The sequence below is a fragment of the Saccoglossus kowalevskii genome, chromosome 14, assembly GCF_978046115.1.
Source record: "Saccoglossus kowalevskii chromosome 14, keSacKowa6.1, whole genome shotgun sequence".
In the NCBI taxonomy this organism is placed as follows: Eukaryota; Metazoa; Hemichordata; class Enteropneusta; family Harrimaniidae; genus Saccoglossus; species Saccoglossus kowalevskii.
In genome coordinates this window covers 22,917,388-22,943,568 of record NC_140654.1, presented here as the reverse complement: position 1 = coordinate 22,943,568, position 26,181 = coordinate 22,917,388, and the positions used below count along the sequence as shown (strand labels likewise).

The 26,181-nt window shown below is 38.5% G+C and overlaps 1 protein-coding gene across 1 annotated transcript; it reads right to left on the bottom strand.

The window, feature by feature from the left end:
* Positions 1 to 1,641: 1,641 nt before the first annotated feature.
* On the bottom strand, positions 1,642 to 25,510 carry LOC102800838 (uncharacterized). Its single transcript, XM_078006189.2, has 13 exons — positions 25,332 to 25,510; positions 24,210 to 24,332; positions 23,252 to 23,371; positions 22,266 to 22,388; positions 13,254 to 13,376; positions 12,220 to 12,428; positions 11,491 to 11,536; positions 10,864 to 10,997; positions 9,588 to 9,716; positions 5,081 to 5,195; positions 2,878 to 3,012; positions 2,215 to 2,340; positions 1,642 to 1,787 (listed from the first exon to the last, which is right to left on the bottom strand). Exons 1-13 carry the CDS (start codon positions 25,483 to 25,485, stop codon positions 1,660 to 1,662), a joined length of 1,665 nt encoding a protein of 554 aa, XP_077862315.2. The 5' UTR covers positions 25,486 to 25,510; the 3' UTR covers positions 1,642 to 1,659.
* Positions 25,511 to 26,181: the final 671 nt, after the last annotated feature.

Below are 26,181 nucleotides of genomic sequence, written 5' to 3'. Positions count from 1 at the left end.
TAATGTCTTCGTTTATATCAACATTTCTCAAAAAAGTTATTGCAAAAATATGACAAAAAATCAATTATATTCTGTGAAAAAAAAAACAAGATGTTTAATGTTATGCATAATCAATGTTTAGTGCACTGATGTATTTTTAGCCATGTATTATACAGACAACAAATACTTTTTGTGGTACCATACATACCTCCAGGATAATGCAATTTTCTTTGCCAAGCGTGAAATTAATTGAAAAAGTAGCTAAATAATTTGTTCTTCAACAAATACTATGAATACTATGTTCTTCTCACCAAAAATGCTGGTGTATTTTTTGTTTACTTATCAAATACTGTGGAATACTTTATTTTCGCTGGAATTAATTTTTGCTGAAAAAGCTTTTTGGGCATTTTGTATGGAATTTATTTTCACTGATTTTTGATGAGTTTAATGTAAAATATAGGAAAAAAAGTATATTCGCTGGATTTTATTTTCACGGAAACATCCCTTCAGCGAAAATAGCGAAAATAAATTCCAAGCGAAAATACAGTATTCTACAGTAGTAAATATTAAGTTAACGGTTTATAAGCCTCCAGCTTATAATCAAAATATTTGAAAAAAAAAATATAAAAAATTTATGCTAGTTTCTTCTTTACATCACAAATTAACAATAGTCCTGTTTATTGTCTGCACTTTTCTTCAGAAGATTGGGACAAAAATATCCAAATGTTTTAAGTAAGAACTAAAAATTGACTCAAATTTTGTCTGTTTGCTCCAAAATTAGGGTTCATTTCAAGAAATATTGAAGTACATAAAAAAAAGTGCAGACAAATTTGAGCGAAAATATATCTGGTTGTGAAAATGTTAAACACTGTGTTCTTCTCACCAATATGCTGGTGTATTTGTTTACTTATCAAATAATAAATATTAAGTTTACGATTTATAAGCCTCCAAATCATGATTAAAATATTTAAAAGAATAAATACGGAAAAATAAGTGACCCAGTTGACCTTAAATGCTCAATAGATTAAATATACCCAACCAAAAAAATTAATCATATTGGTTCTAATCTACTTGCCATGAAAAATTAGAAAATCAAAATCTACGCAAATGTAATTTACCTTCAAAGATCCAGCATAATTCTGGTCATTATAAAAGGGTTTCAACTATATTTCCAAAAAGAAATGTTGTATAATTTCAATAAAATACTATAAAATATACAAGAATATAAACTAGGCAGTGTTTTACTATGAAAAATGTAGAAAAATTCCCCTCAGATCCCATCATACAAAATTCAAAGCTGTTTTATTGACCAGGAAACTAAAAATCTAAAAAAAAAAAAATAAGAAGAAAAAAACACACAATCAAAATGAATAAATTGAGACATGTACTGAAGTAAATCAGTCAAGTTCAGTACAATTGGCTTTAATTTGTAGAGTTCCAAAAAATAATTTTTGAAAAGTGAAATTATTTTGAAGGCCTTAAAATGACAAATTACGATGAGGGAACTTTCTATCGTATTTATGATTTCAGCAAGAACTCCAACATGTGAGAACTCATTGCTACAACAATAAATAAATAAAGAATATTTATAAAAAAAAAAGAAATGGTGAAACTTTTCACATTCAGCAGGATAGGAAAAATATTGGAAATAAATGGAATCTTTCACTTATCACACTTTAACTAATAATGTGTTGTCTTGACAACAGACTGGGCCAATTCTTTGATTTGGTCTTCATGACTAGAATATGCCACGTTATCAACAAGTTTTAACAGAGCACTCTCACGGAAAATAGACTTGAAGTGTAAATCTGTCAAAAAAATTAAAAAAAAACACGTGAAAATGATTAGAGCATCCATGTGGATTTTGATTGGTTGGTCATGGCTAGTGTATTGTGACATGTTGATTCTGATTGGTTAGTTATGGCTGGAGGATCGTGACTGCAGATTTTGATTGGCTTTTCATGAATGGTGGATTTTGATTAGTTGGTCATGGCTAGTGGATTGTGACAGGTGGATTTTGATTGGCTTTTCATGAATGGTGGATTTTGATTAGTTGGTCATGGCTAGTGGATTGTGACAGGTGGATTTTGATTGGCTTTTCATGACTGGTGGATTTTGATTGCCTGGTAATAGGCAGTGGATTTGATTAGCTGGTTATGACTGGTAGATTTTGGATAGTGAACATACATGGGGTAAATATCCTTATAATATTAATAGAATGAACCTAACACTTACCTTTAAGTAAATGCATCAATGTCCACAGTGAAATGTGAATAAAACTAACATCAGTACTCTGTAGAAATCTTTCTAAGTACTTCATAATTCCTGAGAGATTGGTAGCAATCAGTGATGGCTCAAATTCTGGAAGACAATACATTTATACATTACTGTAAAATACTTTTCGCTTGGAATTCATTTTCCCTGTTTTCCTGATGGAATGATTCAGTGAAAATAGAATCCAGCGAATACACTTTTTTCCCTATATTTTACATTCAACTTGTCAAAAAATCAGTGAAAATAAATTCCATACAAAATGCACGAACACTTTTTTTAGCGAAAATAAATTCAAGCTAAAATAAAGTATTTTACAGTACGGCTTTAAGACACACAATCCTAACTTTACATGAGAGTGTTGATTTATTTGACAAAACTAGAATAATCATTTACTACATTTGCTCGGTTTGAAGCACTTCTACAATGGGAGCACATATGAACAAAAAATAATTAAATCATTAAAATATTGAGGCAAAATTATTAATATTTAATAATTACAAAAGAGTATGTGCAACTAATAGAGCAAATATGGAATACATGTATACAGTTTATTTGACAAATAGGATGATTTACATGCAGCCCCCCCCAAAAAAAAAAAACAAAACAACAGAAACATTGTCTTACCAATTTGTACTAACTGACCAATAGTCCCAGCACAGTTATACTGTAACTCTGTGTCGGGGGAACAGGCTGCTAAATTAACAAGTCTTTCAAATATTCTACCTCCCTTTGCAAATAATATTTTCACTTTGGCTTCATCTGAAATGAATATTGAATTAAACATTTAACAGTGTTGCTTCAATTAAGGACAAGTCATTGCTGATAAGACGTGAAGGTAGCAATTCAATAATTGATGGTATATTACAGATCTCAAGCTAATCACTATATAAACTTTATTTTAACAAGCCATGCATGGCACAGTCCCTGTTAGTTATCAAACTTAAGATATATAATTTTGTTTATAGTAATATAGTTCAAACACAAGTCACTGAAAATGACACAGTCTTCGTTAAATTTTTTAATTTTCTCTTTGTGCTTGTCATATTAAAGTAGAGGGGTTGTCGCGAGCGTGTCCTTGAAACTTGAATCCAAAGTGGCGTATACAACAGATTGTTTATTTACATCAAATTCGAACATGTGTTGCGTGACGACCCCTCCGGTTTAAGACATAGCAAAGAAAAACATAGATCACAAGTGAAAGCATGTCTAAGTTATAACATTTTAAACAATCAGATGGCCGGCAGTCGGCCATATTTGATCAAATTGCAAATTGAATTGACATGTACATGTATCCATTTATGAAATGCTAAATATCAATGAAAATGGTGACAGAGATATAGTAATATGGGCAAAAATAAAAACAGCCGTTATTCGGCAATCTTTGATCTGATTATGAAACAAAGTGACATGTATGATGTATGTGCCAAATACGAATGAAAACGTTACATAAATCTTGGAAATATAGTAGTAAGGCCAAAAAGTCATAGGCAGTCAATCGGCCATCCTTGATCTGATTCTGAAACAAATTGTCATGAACATGTATCCTAACATGTATAAAGTATGTGCCAAATTTGAATGAAAAATGACCAAGCATGTCCAAAGTAGGATGATTTCAAAAAAACAAGATGGCTGCCAGTCGGCAATTTTGAATCGAATCGCTAAACCACTGCATGTGCATATGTCCCACATAAAGTACTAGGCACATGCAAAGAATGAACGGAATTGGTCTGACGGATTCTGAAATATGACTCCGTACGGACGGATGGACAGAGTCCCTGTCTTCAGTCATTTTGTATCTGATCGTCAAAGGAGTACTTGTCCATATTGAGATATTGCTGTGGAACAGCATTAATTAAAACAAAATAGCCAATAGTTGTTCATTTTGAATACATCTGAATAGCTATAACATATGATGTAGAATGAATATATAAAATTTTAACATTATCAGTCAAATCATGTCAGAGATACGGCTCGAAAACCACATTCATTATAACAAAATGGCCACCAGTCAGCCATTTTGAATCTGATCTGAAAGATAAAATGAGGTGCATCAAGGACTCATAATGTCTTATGTATGTACCAAGTTTGAACAAAATCCATTCATAAGTGCTTGATTTAGATGATTTTTCAGCACAGAAATGGCCACCATTCGGCCATTTTGAATCAGATACTCAAACAAATACATTTGTACAACTATGACATGATCTATAATGAATATATAAAATTTGAACATAATCAGTAAAAGCATGGCAGAGATATGGAACTAAAACTGCATTCATGAAAACTAAATAGCTGCCAGTCGGCCATTTTATATCCTATCTGAAAAACAAAATGACGTGCATCAAGGTCCCATAATGACCAACGTATGCACCAAGTTTGAACAATTCAGCCATCTTGAATCAAATCACGAAACAAATTGATGTGCAAATGTATAATATTACCGGTATGTATGATGTATGTGTGAAGTTTGAATGTAATCAGTCCAGGCATCTCTAAGATATAGGTCCGGACACACGTTGCGACCGAACAGGGACTAATGAAGCCCTACAACATGGCGGTACTCCCATGGTGCATCTCTCTTATTAATGAAGCCCTACAACATGGCAGTACTCCCATGGTGCATCTCACTTATTAATGAAACCCTACAGTATTAGACAATCTAAAACACATAGCCGCTATCAATATGCAACATTTGTTGTAGTGGGAATTCTTCCTATGCATATGCACAGTTCACACAACAGTGACACTTCAATTCATCCATTCATAAACTATTCTAGTATATTCTAAAACCATCATCAATGTCTTGTGCATGTAGTTTATTCCTTACCATCTCCAGCCAGTACTGCAAGAGCTGCTGTGACTTCTATTTGTACACTGGTGGCAGAAGTTGGATCCATCAGATTTGAAAGTAAACTGTCCAAGGCACCATTGTGAAGAATTGGCTGAAATAAACCATGTCCACTAAATGATTATTTCATGAATAGGCAATTCATATCATGACACAATCCCCATTGTGCAACACTAAACCAGTCATTTCAAACTTTAAACATACTGTAAAATGACTAATTTTCACTGGGTTTAAGGTAGCGGGACTATTATTTGCATACTTGTTTTCATCTTCCAATTGTGACCAAACGACTACAAATAGACCCAGGAAAGTATATATTTTTGGAATCGCCAGACTTCAAGCTTTTCAAAGGTGTGTTTGCCATGTCCGTATCTGCATTCTACAGTGCGTTACTCAATCAAAAGTGAAAAAATACTTTTTTTGTAAAAAAAATAATTACGCATTTATGCTGGTGATAAGAAGTTTTTTTTTCACTTTTCCTAGTTGTTCAATAGTCTGGTAAGTTGAATGTGTCTGGTCAGTTTTATTCAAGCAGCACGTTTTGAAAAATAGTGTTCTGAATTTTAATTTCTGTTTTAGTCGCATTGCCCCCAACTCAAACCACAACACATTGGTAAATAATCCATGAAATAGTTTGTCTGGACACATTCAAGTTCCTCTCATTGTCACCTTAAGGTAGCGGGACTATTATTTGCATACTTGTTTTCATCTTCTAATTGTGACTAAATGACTACAAATAGACCCAGGAAAGTATATATTTTTAGAATCACCAGACTTCAAGCTATTCACAAGTGTATTTTGCATGCCTGTATCTGCATTCTACGACTCGTTACTCAATCAAAGGTGAAAAATTACTTTTTCTGTAAAAAAAATAATTACGCATTTCTGCTGGCGATAAGAAGTATTTTTTTCACTTTTCCTAGTTGTTCAATAGTCTGGTAAATTGAATGCGTCTGGTCAGTTTTATTTAAGCAACGCGTTTTAAAAAATAGTGTGCTGAATTTCAATTACTGTTTTAGTCGCATTGCCCCCAACTCAAACCACAACTCGTTGGTAAATAATCGATGAAATAGTTTGTCTGGACACATTCAAGTTCCTCTCACTAGTTGTGTTCACGTTACACGAAGTACGGGCTAAGATTAAAGCTGATTTAGGCTTATCTAGCATATTTGCATTTCGGCTAGACCCAATTGCGTCCACGCACAGGGAGGGCCAGTCGTTAGCACGGGCTAAGGGGTGCCATTAGTCGGTGACCTTTGGTAAGCCGCTATTTACGAACGAAAAATGGATGACATGCGCGAGGTTCTATTTCTGCTGCTGGCATGTTTCGTTCTCGGGTTTCGTTCTAATTTTGAAGCGACGTGCACAGGAACACGAGAGGAGACGGACCCAACTTATTTGGATGCACATAAACAGTATACAACGGGCGTAACAGAATACAGAGTTTTATTAATGCATGTCATAGACAGCGAACCAAATTTATTTTGTCTACGATTGGAGCTGCTGCATGCTGTACGCTCTACTACAGTGACCCGATTAGTGTGGAAGCGAGCGCGGAGTAATGACTGGTGGAATAGTGTCGTTATACGAACATGGGACAATTTTTACACCCAAAGGTCGCCGCAGAGGGCGCTTAGCCCTGGGCTAAGCATTCGCGCATACTTCGTTAGCCCGTGCTAAGGTCTAGACCGCGTCTTAAATTCGGGTCAGATTTAACCCGTACTTAGCATTCCTTAGCCCGTGCTAAGCGTTCACGCACGTTTTCTTAGCACGGGCTAAGGAATTTGACCTCTTAGCCCGTGCTAAGGAGCTGTGCGTGAACGCAACTACTGTCACCTTAAAGCTGTGAAAATTTGGTGTTAATCCGACGAAAATAAGTATACGTTATTTTTTGTTAAAGACCTTATATTTTGAAAAACATAAACTCCTAGAAAACGTCCATGAAGTAACAGCAAAGATTTTCAAGCTTGTTTATCGGCACAATCAATTTGTTTTCCCATCAAGGTCTGTTTTAACATGTGTAAGGACATCCAAAAAATAAAGGAATGGGATAGCTATAATTGGATAAATTCGGCATATGAAAACACCAAAATCAATGATTTTTTTTTCAGTGGCTGTGTGACCTTGTGTCTGACACATTCATATGCAAATGACTAATCTGTGAAACAAACAGGGGCGGAGACAAACCACTCAAATGTTTGGAAACATTCATTGTGTGTCAGATAGCTACTGATAACACATCCTAACATTGCTTTGTCTTGAGTTTATCTTTGAAACTTATAGGCACACAGATTAAACCTGTGTTGTTGATTTTGGAAAACACTACTGAGGCTGCCTTGCTTCCCTTCAGAAAATCTACATTTTAACCAACTTAAATGACATTCTATGTTATGTTGACTTTATCACATGAAAGTTTATAGTGCATTTCATCAATTAATAAATAAATGTGAAAATCGTAATTTTCAACACAAATAATAGTCTCGCTACCTTAAAGCTGTGAAAATTTTGTGTTAATCCGACGACAATAAGTATACGTTATTTTTTGTTAAAGACCTTGTATTTTGAAAAACATAAACTCCTAGAAAACGTCCATGATGTCACAGCAAAGATTTTCAAGCTTGTTTATCGTCACAAACGATTTGTTTTTCCTTCAAGGTCTGTTTTAACATGTGTAGGGGGCATCCAAACGTGTAAGGCTATTGGAAACCAAAAAATAAAGGAATGGGATAGCTATAATTCGATAAAATCGGCAGATGAAAACGCCAAAATCAATGATTTTTTTCAGTGGCTGTGTGACCTTGTGTCTGATACATTCATATGCATATGACTAATCTGTGAAATAAACAGGGGCGGAGACAAACCACTCAAATGTTTGGAAAAACTCATTGTGTGTCAGATAGCTACTGATAACACATCCTAACATTGCTTTGTCTTGAGTTAATCTTTGAAACTTATAGGCACACAGATTAAACCTGTGTTGTTGATTTTGGAAAACACTACTGAAACTGCCTTGCTTCCCTTCAGAAAATCAACATTTTAACCAACTTACATGACATTCTAGGTTACGTTGACTTTATCAGATGCAAGTTTATAGTGCATTTCATCAATTAATAAATAAATGTGAAAATTGTAATTTTCAACACAAATAATAGTCTCGCTACCTTAAATTTCGCTGATTTACCATTTCAGGCATGTTCAGTGGGTTTTAAATTCACAGTTTTATCATTTAGATAATGTGTTCTATGCCAAATTTCACATATTCCCTTGGTTTTAATTAAGTGCATTTTCCAGTAAGTGAAATAAGCAAAATTAAAATCCAGTGAATAATTAACCTTATTACAGTAATAAATTATGCATGTCAATGTTTATAATAAGTTGTGCTCTGAAAAAGCATACACCCAACCAAAATGGCTGTCAGTTGGCCATTTTGAGTCCAATCTGAAAACAAACATGATGTGTATAATCAATACAATTCTAAATTTTAACAAAATCTGTCCATACACAACTGAGATCTGTTTTTGAATGGCAAAAATGCATGATTTTGGTTAAATTTTAGAACAAAAATGGACGCCATTCAGCCATCTTGAATCACATCATGCAATTAATTTTACTGCATATGTATCACAATACGTATGAAGTGTGTGTAAGTTTGAACCTGATTGGTCCTGGTATGACCAAGATACAAGCGCCTTTGTACAGAAAAACAAATGGACTCACAAATTGTCACACAAAGGTTAATCAATGAGTCCCCATTTTTTAATTGTGACAGATAAAATAATTAGACAAGCAGCCTCTAGACTGAGGTAGCTTCGCTGTTAGCAATGCAATTAGAGATTTGAAGATATTATCACAATATGAACAAATCTAAGAGAGGTCTACTCAAGGTACATATACAGTAAGTATCAAAGCAATCAGACTTATGGTTTTTTACATAAAGTTGAAAAAGTACAAGCAGCCTTTCGACTGAGATAGCTCCACTGTTAGCAATGCACATTTCAATAAAAAGAACTGAAGATATCATTAGAAAATAAACAATATGTATAGTATCAAAGCAATCAGACTTTGGAAAATATCACTTTTCCCAAAAAATGACAAAATTATTCAGCAAAATCAGAGAATTGAAGATATCATCATGAAATGAACAAATCTGAGAGAGGTCCACATGTAGTACATATATGGATAACATCAAAGCAATTGGACTTGCTGTTGAATATATCAACGTATATCATTTTTTAGCAAAAATTACAAAAATATTTACTAAAATTAGAGAATTGAAGATATCATTATGAAATGAACAAATCTAAGAGAGGTCTACCCAAGGTACATATACACCAAGTATCAAAGCATTCAGGCTTGTAGTTTTCAAGAAGAAGTCGAAAAAGTAAAAAGTTGACATGGACGACGACGGACAATCACTCATATGATAAGCTCCGCTCGACAAAGTCAACAGCGGAGCTAAAAAAGGAATTTGAAAATACTACTTTACCTTCATCTGTTCACCTGCTGCCAAGTTACGCATAGTTCCCGCTGCATGACATTTGGCTTCCGGTAAACTGTCAGCATCAAGTAATATTCGACATATCTCTGGCATAAAACCTTCTCTCACAATCGTAACCTAGCAACAGTAAGCACAATAACATTAAAGAAATTTATTGGTTATAACACATTATAGAAGACGTATAGTGAAGATTATAAAATTATGACTGATTTTAAACTTCACCTCAATTAAAGAATGACCCTGTGCAAATTTCTCAAATCATTACCCTAGAACCTGGAGATATCCCCTAACCTTTTACCATTCTACTAATTTTTCCTATGACACCTGATCTAGGTATAGTAATTATAGGAGTTATCTCAGACTATATAAATGGGATTCCTGACTGCACCTTACCTGGTTTCTTTCATGCATACCTGTAATACTCAATGGTTGACCCCCCTAATCTAGCATGGGTATTATCCCTAACCTCACAAAGGTTTCTTCTTGTAACCTTTCTACCATACCCAATGTCTCCTATGTTGACCCCAACCTTACATAGGTTTTATCATACATCCCTGATCATACACAATGTCTCCTATGTTGACACCCTGACCTTACATACCGGTAGGTTTAATCCCACAACATCCTCATCATACTCAGTGTCTCCTATGTTGACCCCCAACCTTACATAGGTTTTATCATATATCCCTGATCATACACAATGTCTCCTATGTTGACCCACCTAACCTCACCATACACAATGTCTCCTATGTTGACCCACCTAACCTCACATAGATTTTTCCCCACCATACCCAATGTCTCCTATGTTGACACCCTGACCTTACATAGGTTTAATCCCACAACATCCCCATCATACTCAGTGTCTCCTATGTTGACACCCTGACCTTACATAGGTTTAATCCCACAACATCCCCATCATACTCAGTGTCTCCTATGTTGAACCCCTGACCTTACATAAGTTTAATCCCACAACATCCCCATCATACTCAGTGTCTCCTATGTTGACACCCTGACCTCCCACAGGGCTTATCCCATATCCCCCACCATACCTTATGTCTCCTATGTTGATGCCCTGACCTTACATAGGTTTTATCCCACCACCACTTTACTATATCCAATGTCTCCAGTTGATCCTAGCTTAAGTCTTATGAATTTGGACTTGTATTTATCTAAGTTACTTGATCCACAATTAAATGCAATCTCTAATATCCTAAAACAGGAGTGAACCCTGACCTTATTGCTTGAGATCTGACCCCCACCTTACCTCATTTTTTCTATGTATTGACAGATTCCTGAGCACAGCAACAGCAGCAGTCAATGTATCTTTGATACCACTATTTATAATATTATAAAGACTTGGCAAAACACCCAAAGTAACTATCAACACTTGATTGTCATCTAATAAACACAAAACAATGTACCAGTATATCATATTAGTATCACTCGAGTATAAGACAGGCAATGTTATTGGTCAAAAGTGGTCACATGATCATTTGATAAATATTGATGTCGGCTTCTCCCAGCATATTTCTTGTCTCTGACATCATTTTTTTGTGTTATTTGCCTCTGATTTCATAACAGATTGTTGTTTATGATAATTTCAAATGCGTTTCTCTACTGATGGCTAATTTTGACTAACTTGAAAAGTTGGCATTTTGGCTCTGTTTTACTTTGCTTACTTTTCTGTTGTTCTTTTTTAGGATAATAAAACAGTTATTGTTCTTGGCTGTGGCCGATATTAAAAATTAATGTCAATCCCTTACAATAACAACACAACCAACAATATCTTGATTGTGGTGTAAAAACATGAACTGATTATTTATGTTGGATTCAAGTTATCATGGTAACAATTTTTCACAGAGATGATACAGTATACATGTATAACACCTACCATCTGAGGCCATATTTCTCAAAGCAAGACAGGCTTGACATTTGACCTGAAATTGAAAAAAACAAAATATATACATACTGAGTTTAATACAGTGGACTTAAATGTCCAGCTTTATCCTAGAAAAAACTTTTGTAATAATTTTGTCCCCAACTTTTGTAAAACTTATTTTCATTAATATGAGATTACTTTTAGGTAATCTCTTTGATAATGTTTTGTAGTAATAAATTAATGAGAGATTATAGCGCCAAATGGCAACATGTAGAGTTATATTTGAGCTTAGTGACCATTATATCTCTATTTTAAACACTATAGTGCCTCTGTGTCCAATGTAAACAAAGAAACGCAACTTCAATAATCCAACTGTGTTGTATTTTACCCTATACACGTATACAGAAATTTATAATGTTCAAATGAGTGCAGATTTGATTAAAAATGAACAAACTCTATTTTTTTGAGGCGCTAGATGTATAATAATTTTTTTATTTATTGCAATTTATATATCAAATTTTTTTTTTTTTTTTAAATATATTTATGCCAGATGTAAATTCTCAACAATGATTGAATGTCAGTACAGGGTCATTAGATTTATGTATGATCACCATATATTCTACATACAAGTTCATCTAGGCTTGAAGAAAGCACATATTGATTCCCATTGTTTGCCTCAGCAATAATAGCTGGGTCAGAAATAAAAAAAATTTTTTTTTTTTTCAGTGGAAAGTTACTTACTTTATCTGCTGGGTATGAGAGCAGTGAAATAAACGATCTTATGACATCATAATGTCCAACAGCTATCATCATACAACGATACCGATGATCAACGGCAATGTTACTTAACGCCGCTGTGCAGTAATAAAGTACGTCAGAGTCTTTGCTTCGAAGACAGTTAATGAATGTTGGTATTGCACCCTGGGATACCATCTCATTGCGACTACTTGCTGTGAAAAAAATGGATACAAACATTTTAATTGTCAAGACTGTTTTCAAAACATGATCACAACTCCATCACAGACAGCTTAACAAATTCTAGATAGTAAACTGTATTTATTTGTATATGTTTATTATTTGACAAATAAATAATAAGTATATAAATTATGAAGGATGCAGGTCATTTGGATCGAACTGTTTCTTTTGTTTCAAGTTTGTAGCAAGTCTAGAGACATAACAATGTTATTTTTTTGGTGAATATAGAACATGTTCTGTTCCAATAAAGAATTTTGATATGCCAATCGAAAAATCTTAACAATTCCTTACTGGAACGTCTCCTGTATGAATAGTCCTCAATTCTCCGAAATTTGACAATGCCAAGAATGGACTTTCTGTTCAGCGTGTCTTTGATTGTAGCTATGTTTACGCCACTGTATGAAAATATGCACACTCGCGAATTTGATAACATTTACTTGAGCTTTTTAAGGAGAGTGGGAGATGGAAACACTTGTGATGATTGATGATAGCTGTATTTTGTCTGATAAATCTAATCAGATGTATTTGATTGTGTGAACCAGTCGATAGATCCTAGTTGCAAGTTCTTCTATACAGGCTACTGGTATGATTGTTTGCATACACTACAACTCAATGAAGTACAGGCGCAATGAAAACTTACCTATATGTGTTAAATTCAACAAAGCACCAGTGGCATTTCTTTGAACCCTCACATCATGTGACTTGCATAAAATTAATAAAGGCTCTATTCCACCAGGCTACTGGTGTGATTGTTTGCATACACTACAACTCAATGAAGTACAGGCGCAATGAAAACTTACCTATATGTGTTAAATTCAACAAAGCACCAGTGGCATTTCTTTGAACCCTCACATCATGTGACTTGCATAAAATTAATAAAGGCTCTATTCCACCAGCATTCACAATAGCTTTCTTGTTTATATCTAGTGAAAAAATAAAATAGATAAAAACAACTTTGGTAGACTTCCTGACTAGAATCTGGTGCTATACAACCAATGTTCTATGGGTGTTCTGTGAATTTAAAGTGGAATATATTTTCTGTCAAAAAGGCTACAAAAGATATAGGTACTTTATTTGCATCAATAAATAGCACATGTGTTTACACAAGTCACAGAGGTATTTCCATGGTCAAAATATGTAATATTTTAATAATTTACTATACAGACAATGCAATTTTTTTATTGAAATACACTTCTATTGGAAATGAGTTTTTAATAAAGCAAACAATGTACCGGTACAGTAAATTTCTTAAATGCATTTGCTGTTATTTTTTTTGCTGATGGGGGACTAAATCTGATCATGACGATAAGAGCAACAATCATTTCAGTCACCATAGAAACATCTTAATGTTAAGGTTGAATGCTACTCTTTACATGTAGCAATATTTTTTGTCCAAATCTGTCTAGAATTATTAGTTTTAATATTAGTCAACAGTATGTGAACTTTTTTTAGTTCACTGTCAATCTGTTTTTGCGAAAAAAACAGTTAAATAGTATGCATACCATTTTAGCAGCAGTTTCAAAAGACCTTGATAAAAACCTGCTAAAATATTGCTAATTTATTAATACTTCTAGACATCAAAAATATTTTGTAAGACAATATATATAATGTATATATGTAACTAAGCAAAATTTTGATATACTGATATGTATCCATTCCATAGGAAACAATGAAATAATGCCATAAAACTCCAATTCACTACGTTCCATTACCCACCATAGACTCCGGTCAGTCAAAATGACTATTTTGAACTGTAGGCATTAATCAGCTATTCTGCCAATGACGGAGAGATAGAATCTAGGTAAGGAGAAGCCCCATGACCCCAAGATTCTTTTCCCTTACGTCACCAACCACGTGACCGAGGTCATATGGCGGTGCCAATATGGCTGGCTAATCACTCTGATTTCTTCTTCGCCTCGAATGGAGATGAAATCTAGCGACCTCTGCCTGGATCGCTTGCTTTTTTCCTGCCCGGGTTTCTAGCTTGGGTTGTTGCCGCTGGGTGACATGCGATATTGTAGCTGGTAGGATAAGTTTTTCTTGTCATTTTTACCCTCATGTCGTTTCTCCCCTTTGTGTGTAGCATTTTTCACAACAAAGAAATAAAACCTGGGCGTCGTAGCTTAATCACTTGTTGATTGCGTTACGTCACCTTCTACTACTGTAATTCGCTTCCCTCATGCATGTTGTCTTCATTTTATGCTTCACCTTTGTATTTAGAAATGAATATATGTTATGACAGCTCCATGACTCGCTGCCGTTTTTTTTGGGTCTCCTCGTTTTTGAGTAGACTGTGCAGTGGTTATATTCAGAATTTACCAGCATAGAACCTGCATTCGATATGCTTTTTGACGTGGCTGCGTGCGAGGTTCAAGGTCTTTGCCTTGAAGGCGTGCGTTTTCCACTGGAGTTCTGAGGCCTGAGATATTTTTTCAAAGCCATCAAAATCGCTGAGACTGACCGCGTTGCTCGTATTTTCACAGCAAGGTCGCGCGTCCAGTAAAGATCCGTTAAAGTGAGTTGCGTGTTTGGCATGAGTGGAAACTCCTCACATCCGGCTAACGGTGCTTCACATACCGGGACGTCGAGTAAGAGGCCTGACAGTGGAGGTACCACTATTTTTCGTTCTCCCCTCGCTGACCGGAGGGCATCCTCATAGTCTGCGTTTTCAGGCGGTGGTTTACCCGATTTTACCGGCTACAACGAGGCTGTGCCCCTGGAGGTTTTTTCCTCCTATGGGGCCCGTCGCGGGTCCCTTTGTGGATCATTCGTCATATGACGCCGGATTTGCCTCCGAGTTGTGGGGCTTTGGTCAAAGGACTGTCGGGGCAACTGCGTCCTTGGCAGGCCGGGTAGATCAGATGCAGTCAGAGCGAGCTGTCTCGACTGTGGCCCCCCGGTGGGCAAGCAGGAAGAAACACGAAAGCATGTTTGCATTCAAACATGTCTCTTCCGGGGAACCCCCGCTCACAGCCGCGGCTCTCCCACTAATTTGGGTGAGGCCGAGGCTCAGGCTAATTGCATTGGGTCTCCTCTGGAGCCTCAGCCAACGGGGTGCTGGCAGCCAAGCCTCCGATCTCGGGGCAGGGCTTTCAGGGCAGGGCACACGTTGACCCCCCCTACTTTCAGCCAGCCAGGGTTCGTCGCGTGGTAATGGTACAACGGTAACGAATTTATCTTTGTGTCCGGTCTCCGCTGTGGGTTTTGACTCTCTTCTTACCGACCCACAGGCATCCCCAGAGGGAACCGATCCTGTCATGAGACGCACAGTCGAACACACTCTTTCTCACATATTTAAAGTGAAAGGAGACACAGTTCGCTCGCGTCAGATACAGCCGGTACCTCGGGCAATCCCTCAGAGTCGTCCATTCGTAACGACTCGGTGAGCCATGCTTTTGGGGTGATACGGAGTTTCATCGATCTTAGTGATACGATGTAAATACCCCCACCCCTGATCCTAAGGCGACCACTTTCAGTTGCTTCAACGCTTATGGGTGTCGGGATCCAAAGCAACCCCGTCGGCATATCTCTCCCTGTCCGTCCGAGTGCAGAGTGGGACATAGGGCGCGCAAACAGTGTTGATGGGCGGACGTTGGTCAGCCGCGAGGGAGGTAACGCTTGAGGCCCCCGGGTGGGGTGAAATCTTATGCAACACTTTCCGCTAGACCAAACGCTACCTAGTCGATGTGGTTTAGGGATCAGTCCCCAAAGTGTGGGATGAGACCAAAATACCTCCAACCGGATCCCAAGGCTCCTTCCCCAGACCCTGGTACCACGAATTTCCGTTAGGCAGACCGGGTAAAGGGGGACAGCAGCGTTCCATGGGCGTTCTCGCCAGCTCAATCTGAGACAATTCATCACGCCCTGAGGGCAGAGTTGCTTGAGCGCATTATTGTGCGCGCCCAGGACTACGAGACCTCGGTGGCAGAACGTTTACACATTTACTTGGTGGGCCACCGTCCTCATCTCAGTGACGCAGACAGGACATCTTCCACCCTCTTTGTTCGGGGAATGGTGGGTACAGTCTTGGAGCTTTGAAGTGCAATCAGATCAAATCCGCTAGCCAGTTGGCCCTGCAAAGGGTAAGCGGAGGGCACTCCAAGCACAGAAAACACAACACCCAAGGGCGTCGTCTGCTAGCCAGAGTCAGCCAGGAGGCAAGCGCTCATACCCTTCCACAGGAGGAAAGAGTAGTGGCGCGCACCCAGGGAGGAAAGAGCCAGGTGGTGGCTCCTCACCCTCCTTGGGTGGTTGTCTACCCCAGCAGCGGGGGAAGCGTGTTTTGACACCTCTGCAACCTGGGGGGGAGGCATGTGTTCGGTGAGTGGCCAGGTCACAACTTAGTGACTACTTCAGGCCTTGGGGATCTCACCTCATGGGAGAAGAGAGCACCCGCCCTAGCAACTGCCGAACCCATGGCCACATATCCCTGTCATACACAGATTTGGAGACAGCGGGTGACCGATCCCTGGACCTTTCCAGGTGGTGACATCCTGTTATGGGATACCGCTGAAATCTCCATCTCCCACGTCAGTGTCTCCTCTATTGGGCACTGCCAGGGGACTCCCGCAAGGTGGAAGCAATCAGGCAGGAAGTAGCAGTTTGCTGGAAAAAGGCGCCATACACAGGGTAGATCAGCCGGAACTAAGTCCAGGGTTCTACCCAACTGTGTACCAAATAGTAGCAGTACCAAATCTACAAGTGGCGGGCGTCCAGTTCTGGATTTAGGCAGACTGAATCAGTATGTGCTCCTCGATCGGTTCCACATGGAGACGCCATTCAGGGTTCTTCTCTCCATCCACCGTTTCGACTGGCTAGCCCCACTAGACTTAAAGCGGGGCCTACCTGCACATACTGATGCACCCAGCGAGTTGCCATCTCCTTTGAATCGCCCAGCTGGGTCAAGTATTCAAATTTCGGGTGTCCCCCTTCGGGGTATGCACATCACCATACATGTTTACCAGAGTGATGAAACAAGTAGTGCTGCTGCTTCACCAAATGTTGGTACACCTCAATCTGTACCGAGATGACTGGTTACTACACAACCCGGACAAGGGGTTAATAGCCAAACACGTCAGGCTAACACAGGATTTACTGTTAGGTTCATTAGTAATTGACAAGTCCCATCTCGACCCAACGTGCAGTTGGTGTCCCTGGGCATGGAGTTTTGACACAGGGGTAAGCTTGGTATAGCTATTTCATGCGTGTTGCTTAGTACTAAGCAGCCTAGCGGAACGCCTAGTCAGTGTTCCCTCAGTGTCCCTCCGAGAACTAATGCGGATCATCGGAATGATGACCTCAGTTCGAAGGGTCGTTCCCCAGGCCGCACTACGCAGCCGCCCGGTATAACACTTGTTATAACGCCGAGCTCTTCTATGGGAACTAGATAGGCCGGTTTGGATCTCGGACCAAGTGAAGGAAGCCCTGCCCTGGTGGTTGTCGCTGGCCAACCTTGGACAGGGGGCCCCCTTGGACCCACTCGCCGCAGGTATGACTCTGGTAACAGATGCCTCCTCTCAAGGTTAGGGAGCGCATCTTTTGAACGAACAAGCCCAAGGATATGGCCCCCGCATTAGTTTCGGAACTACCATATCAACCAGCTCGAACTGAAAGCAGTGTACTTAGCACTACCACGCTTTCTACCCGTAGTTCAAGACCACAGAGTCCTGCTCCGCACAGGCAACGCAGCGGTGGTCTCCTTCAAGAAGGAGGGGGGACGTGTTCCCCATCGTTGTCAGTTCTAGCGGAGCAAATCCTCCTTTGGTGCCTGGAATACAATGTGGAGCTAACCACACACCAGCTTTCAGGGGTGAGGAACAGTCTGGCAGACGCCCTTTCAGAACGGCTCCATCTCCAGAACACAGAGTGGCTGATACCCCAGTGGGTAGCCTCCAGGCTGTTTCGGGTATGGGACGGTCCAAGGTTAGACCAGTTTGCCGCACCCCGGAGTGCCAAGCTCCCGATGTACATAACACTCCTGCTGACTCCAGGAGCCTGGGCCAGGGTCGCTTTGCTTACCCAGTGGACCCACTTAGTTGTGTACCTCCCTTCCCACTAGTTCACCGGGCACCGGAGAAAACTTTGACAGGTGCACACCTGCATATTATCATTGTTCGCACCCAATTGCCCCATCGTCCGCCTGCACGGTGTTGTTCCGTTCGGATATTCCTCCCTCTACAACACCGTGCGGTAATTCTATTCATAACCGTGTATGTCACATGGTTGTGCGATAGAAAGTTTACCAACCAATAGAAAGCTTTGTTACAATGACTGCCAGAAACGGCTGGAGCTTTGCATTTCTGATGTCTTCCGATATATCTTGCAGTGACATCATGAACTTTGAGGTGTAACACCTACTCTTCTATAGTACCCAACAGTGGTGACAACACTATTACCACGTTCGATGATCGCAAGGCCGGTAAAGCATAATAACATAAGGATTTACTATTTCCAGTGCGACTAAAAACGAACACAGACACGGCACTAAGTATAGTTTGAATAGCTTTAGTCTGAATATCAGTGAGTTGCATGATGTATGGATATCGTCGCTGTATTGCCTTGACATCCAAGCCAACACAGCTTCCACTGTGCACAGCGAAATTTATTCTCGGGTCAGACATTTTCACCGCCTGGCATGGTGAAAACAAAGTCCAATAAATTCTAAGAAAACGGTATTTTGGGATGGTCGTTGACACCCCTGAACAGTGTAACAAGATTACCCCTACATATGCAACATATTTAAATTTGGTTGTTTAGGATTTCTTCAAAGTTAAGGTTGTGCTGTTTTCTCAAATTTAACCGTTTTCACCGGCTTTTCGACCGGTACTTCACAGCAGCTCGCGCAGAGCCCATAGAAATACATGGTAGAGTGGAGCGCGTCTTAAATAGCAGCGTGGGGCGTCTCGTGAAGAATTTGATAGCTTGGCCAAGCGCGTTGAAGAAAGAAGCAATATGATTGGCTGTTGGTAAATTGATTCTAAACTGTGAGGGCATTGTCACATACACATATTCCTAATGAAATACTTCAAGGTGATAGCGGAGTGCTTCGCCGGAACATTCACCTTGAAAATTCAAGATGAATTGCCCAAGCAAGGCCTAGTTTGCACTTCTGTCGGAAACCAGACGGTGCACTACCAACGAGCCCAGCGGGTATCACTTACATGCATAGAGGCTCTCAGTAGACCTGCACATACGAAAGCTTTATCTGAGCGGGCTGCCAACGTCCTGGCCAGGGCGAACAGGGATTCCACCAACGCGGCCTACATTTCTAGGCTGCGAGCATACACTGATTGGTGTAGCTGAAGGGAGATTGATCCATACCATCCCTCTATTGGCCAGGTAGCAGGCTCCTTCATTGGTTTGTCCTATGCAGCAATCGTTGGCTACATGTCGGCCTTGTCCCCCACCATTGAGAACGTATGGGAACAAGACTAGCCGATTGTCCTATTATTAGGAGACTATTTACTGCTTTCCGGACGCCAAGACCCTACAAGGGAACCGCCCAACTGGGACTTGTTGGCGGTGTTGTCCGCTCTAAGCAGACCGCCCTTTGAGCCTCTCCGATCAGCACCACTCAAATTTTTGATGTCGAAAATAGTCTTCCTACTGGCCCTCGCCTCAGGTAGGCACCGGCCAGAGCCGGGGGCGTTGTCCTTCTCGGATGATGTACTGCCGTTATGGACAATCAAGTTGTGCTAAAGACACGAATCGGGTTTCTCGCCTAAAACCAAATCCCAGGTCACGATCCTCACCCGATCGTCATCCCCTGGCTGTCAAATTTTGTCGGCCCGGAGGGTCAGGAGGAATTGCTTCTCTGTCCTGTTCTAGCATGGAGTTGCTACCAAACCGTACTGAGGATTCTGGAGAACATAGAACGTCTTTATCAACTACCACCTAAGAGACACCGAATCCATTGAGGAGGGTCTCTTTAGGTTGGGTCCTGTCGTAGCGGGTCAGTCTTGGTTTGCTGACCCAGCCTGAACGACCACAAAGGTCCCTGCGCAATAAGTTAGTCTTGGCATTTTTTGCAGACAGATTTCTGTACCATCAGCACTCCCTGGAATCTCCCAGGGCTCGCTTTTCGGCCTATGCCCTCATGCAGAACTGTTTCGGCCTTCCCTTCGAAAGCTTACTACCTCCAGAATTGGGTTGGGGTCTAGCTTTCTCGGGCACACCGAACCCTGTCACCGCAGCAGCATTGTGGCTTCTTGCTCCGGGGACAGCACAGGCAAGGTAAGACACCACCCTTTTTTAGTTTGTTTCATCCTGGACTGGGAAAAGACTTTTATCATTTTCTGTTTGCTCGGAAAACCCGCCACCTATCGGCGTCTGACTCTGCCTACAGTTCAAAATAGTCATTTTGACTGACCGGAATCTATAGTGGGTAATTGAACGTAGTGAATTTAGGCAGAGGGTTCTCCGAACCGACCTATTGACATAGTTCATACCCACCATAGACCCCCCCCCCAACCACCCCACTCTTTTCGTAGCGTTGGTCTAAGTCCTTGAGGCGGAGAGACTGGAACCAGAGTGATTAGCCAGCCGTATTGGCGCTGCCATATGGCCTCGGTCACGTGGTTTGTGATGTAAGGGAAAAGAATCTTGGGGTCATGGGTCTTCCCCTGACCTAGATTCTATCTCTCCGTCATTGGCAGAATCGCTGATTAATGCCTACAGTTCAAAATAGTCATTTTGACTGACTGGAGTCTATGGTGGGTGTCACATGCAACGTAATGTTACCGTAATTGGTATAGTACAGGTGTGATGGTTCAAATACCAAAATGGCTAACAGTAACAGAAAGACTTCCCTGGCGGTGATGATAACATACAAACACGGAGCCAACAGATGGGGTTTCAACTGGTACTGGTATTATTATACTCTGCAAACATCAAGTACAATAACGCGGTAAAACTCCACTACTCCAATAACTAGATACTTAAACTCCAATACAATTCAACGAGATCTCCGATCTGAACTCAGTGCTGAACAACTCCCCTATATATACCCCCACTGTCTATAAATAGACCATTACATCAGCATACATAATGAGTCTGGAACTTACTACAAATTTCTAGAATGTTCCATTACCTTCTATTGCCTTCTACAGTGTTCTATTACCTATTCAACCAGTTTCTAAAAATCCAGAATATTCCACCCAGACACAGTACGGGTCTAGAACATTCTCAGTGACATGGAAGTGGTAAACAAGTCGTATGCGACAGTGGGTATGAACTATGTGAATATACCTAATTTTGTACATACATGTACCATGACCCTATACCGGTATTTTTATTCCATTTTCTTTATCCTCGTTACACAAAATATCAAATATGTAAAAATGAAGAAAATGACAATATATTTTTTTCTGTGTAGCATTCTACCTTAGAGGGAAAACCTCAAAACGTGAATTATTTGTGAAATAAAGCATCTCAACTACTATCCTCTGGGGGGGGGGAGCTACGTAACAGACGTTCTACGTTGCTAAGACGCGCACCACTGTACAACGTATTTCTATGGGCTTTGTGCGCGCTGCTGTGGAACGCCGGTGGAGCCGGTGAAAACTCGAGAAAACAACACAAACTCAACTTGGAAGTAATCCTGAACAACCAAATTCATATATGTTACACACGTAGGGCTAATCTTGTTACACTGTTCAGGGGACTCTCAACAACCATCGCAAAGTTATGTTTTTAGTCTTTGTTTTCACCGTGAGGGTTGTCAGGCGGTAGAAAATGCCTGGATGTCCCCCCCCGAGGATATGTACATGTAGTATGCCAGTATGCATAGCGCCACCAAGTGGCAAGATATTTACCTGTAGTTGCCAAGGCAGTTATGCATCCACATGTGTTACATTGAACTTCAAAATCACGTGATGTCATCAACTGAATTAATAATCCAACAGCACCACTCTGTATTATAACTAATTTATTGCTTTCTGAAAAAGAAACAATCAATGAAAAATTATTTTGAAAAACATTATATATTTTTATGTAATTATTTTGGTCAAATATTAAATATACACTGCGAATGACAAATAAGCAGCATAGAACATTTGTTCTCATACTGGTAAATATGAACTGCTTAATTTTCACTGCTAGAAATTTTCAACATTTCATGATCGTACGGCATTTGTAAAGACAAAACTGTTACAAATTTTTACAATTTTCAGTCATTTGTCTTTTGTAAAAGTAAAGAAGTTTACATTAATATAATATCATGCATTCTGAAGACGTTTTTGCTGAACAGTAAGGTGAATTTATATGGATGATTTTAATTCGTTGATGATGCAATGTACCAAATTTCACTCCAATTCAAAAAAATTTCGACAAATATTTTAATGGGTTGAATCTTTTTTATTGGTTTAAATGACTTCATTCAACAAGACTGTGTTATCATATACTGTAACATCCCAGAAAGGTATACAAAAAATGATTCAAGTTGATTAGTGTATCTCAACAGTTGATACACGCAATATAACTTTATTGGGGTCTTGATTGGTTTTCTCTCTAACAGGACTGATTTTGTAGAGTTTTTGAAACTGAAAATTGGGTTCATTTCCAGAAATATTGAAGAATAAAAAAAAAGTGCAGACAAATTTGGGCGAGAAAGTCTGGTGGTGAAAAGTTTGAAATGAATTACTATAGTTTGTGAACAGATGTAAATTGCAATTGTCTGTCCTTTCACCTTTAGATGCAACTCAAATTTAGTGAGAAAACAAGCCTGCTAAACTATTTGAAATCACTAGAACAGTACCATCTGGTGAGCAGGAAGGTTTCTATTTTAGTAGACAATACATACCTGGACCATTGATAGCAAGGTTACTGACAGCGAGGGATGCTGCTCTTAAAGTCTCTAAATCACTTGTCTGCAGCAATACAGCTAATGGTTCCATCATATTTATTGTAATTGGTTGCATTACTATGATTTATTAAGAAATAAACATACAAAGTCATTTCAATGGGTTACTATAATGTACATGTATTCAAGGTTGCCTCATTTGCATAATCTCAACAAAATGGAAAACATGGATGGCTTGGATGTATAGTCGACGAACCACAAGGCGATTTTTTAAAATTATGGATGAATTTTGCCGCATACATATAGGGTAATTGTATGTTGGATGAGACAAGTGTTCAAGACTTGCATATATAATGCATTGTAATTGGTGCCATATGCACATATTTAAATAGTACAAGTCAATTAAAAAAGTATTTATATAAATTTTATTGAAGATATTCTTCAAATCTAAATCCTGAATGCTCCAAATTATGTAAATTAAATTTCATTTTATGTTAAGTGGACGATAATTTATGCATGAAACAATAATTTATGCATGAAACAATAATTTATGCATGAAACAATAATTTATGCATGAAATAATAATTTAGGTAAAAAACATGGATTATAAAATATGGCTTGACCTTACATATAGTTGTTATAGCCTCAATCAAAATTGACAAAATTGTAGACTGCAACTTTTAACCTATTCAAATAATTGTTACACCAAAATTCTGGTGCAAGATTTTACACATTTTTATGTACTACCGGTAGTACCTTTACATATTTTTGTTGGGAATTTTGAAAATTGAGACAAAAATAGCCCAATTTTTTTATTACAAACTAAATATTTACTAAAATTTTTTTTTTTGGTTCCAAAATTAGGGTTTATTTCCAGAAATATTGAAGAATATAAGAAAAAAGTGCAGACAAATTTTAGTAAGAAAGTCTGGTTGTGAAAATACTTGTGTGTACTTACATTTTTCACTGATTTCAGCATAACATAATGCAGCAGATCTCTGTAGCTCTGTGTTCTCACTGTATGTCAATATCAACAATGCACATAACCTGTCTTCGTTAATTGTAGTTTTCTCACCATTGTCTAGAAAAATAATTGAATACAGCACTCTTAAAATAGAAATTATATTGTGTGCTTCTCTCAAAATCAGTAGAAATCATTATTTATTTCATTAGTTTTAAATGCCAGAAAGTACTGTACAAGTTTATTGAGTGCATATGCACCTTGATATATCCAGGAGTGATGGTTGTGGAGTTACATGTATAACCATGGCAACAAAGCTTGGCTCATAGGAAAGTACTATAATCAAAGGCAATTGCAAAAGTATTAAAAAGCGCCACATGTCTGTCTTGGTATACTGTGCAAAATGTACACACATGACAAAATTACTATTTCAACTTTCATTGAACTTAGGTCATCATTCATCAATACTAAACAGAGATGCCCCTGCACTGTAGGCAGAATTAGCTGACCCGAGATGACCAGGTTCTGATGACATCACATGGTAATGAAACCCATGGGACAACCTTGAGGCAAATTAGATATTCAAAAGTATTCGTCTTTAAGAGATTAAGACATTTCAGTAGCTATACATGTACTTTCATCAAGTTTACACCATAGATAAGTTTCTTGTGCCGAAATGCTAAAAAAAAAAATTATGCTGCACAAGCCTTAGCCTGATGGTTGCTGATAGTTATTGCGCCCTCACAAGGGATGATTATTGCTTCCTTTCTCATGCAAAATATGCTAGATGAGTGAATCCACTGACAGGGGTGCACAACTATTGCTCACCATGTCAGGCTACATTTATACATGCATTTTTTTTTTCTGATGTACTGTGGAATACTTTATTTTCGCTGGAATTAATTTTCGCTGAAAAGACTTTTTGAGCGTTTCGTATGGAATTTATTTTCACTGATTTTTGATGAGTTTAATGTGAAATATAGAAAAAAAAGTATATTCGCTGGATTTTATTTTCACAAAATCATTCGTTCAGCGAAAATAGCGAAAATAAATTCTAAGCGAAAATAAAGTATTCTACAGTATGTAATGACCAGAATTACTTCTGGGTAATTATCTCACCTTTATTTAAATAATTCAGGAGGTCATTAACAGCTCCTCGTTCACTTTCATGTAAAAGCGGCTCGTAGAGATCCCAATCAGTATGACTATTACGTGGTCGATAGCAACTACAGCATGGTGACAGAGAACATAGACAATCTAATAATACATCCATCCCAGATTAGATAATACACTCCCTGCAAACAAAACACTAAACTTTTAAATAATATTCAAAACTGTCAAAAAATATATCAAGTAAAATTTGATCTGTGATTCCAGTTTATAAAATTGTGAACAAATATTTCTGTAAATAACACTTAACGTGAAAGGCATTTTCTTATTAGTATGTGCCATTTATGCATATAATTGCACATCTCATATACTTTGTATCATTTTAATTATACATGGTATTCCCAGATTAAACCCGTTTTTTAATGACACATACAACATTAGATTCTCAACTCCGATGAAAAGACAAGTTAATTTCTGCCACTCACCGTGAAAGCCAATCATCGCGAAAGCCACTAATCGCGAAGCTACAAGTATGATATAGCATATATGATACGTAGCAAGGTTTGTCTAATAGATTACCTGATGACTAATTTTGATATTGTGTTTTTTGGATTTTTTCAACTATTGAAACATTATTTTTTTAACACTTTCAGTCATGCGAAGGACCTGTGAAATACAGAGAAAGTTTGTAGCCCTGAAGGCTAGACGATTACATTTCTGTTTTTCTCTCTCTATCAGTATTTGTTCATTATATGCATTATTGTCAATTGTTTTTAATAGTTGGAATAGTTAAAACAAGCAGCCTGTCGGCTGAGATAGCTCCGCTGTTAGCAATGCACATGGCAATTAAAGAACAGAA

Bases quoted from the DNA above. Each gene is read 5' to 3' on its own strand.
- LOC102800838 (XM_078006189.2), bottom strand. From the start codon at position 25,485: ATGGATGTATTATTAGATTGTCTATGTTCTCTGTCACCATGCTGTAGT. The intron at 23,372-24,209 runs GTAAGTACACAC...AATAAATCATAG, and splicing joins TGCTGAAATCAGTGAAAAAT to TAATGCAACCAATTACAATA. The intron at 3,013-5,080 runs GTAAGGAATAAA...TATTCATTTCAG, and splicing joins TGCAGTACTGGCTGGAGATG to ATGAAGCCAAAGTGAAAATA.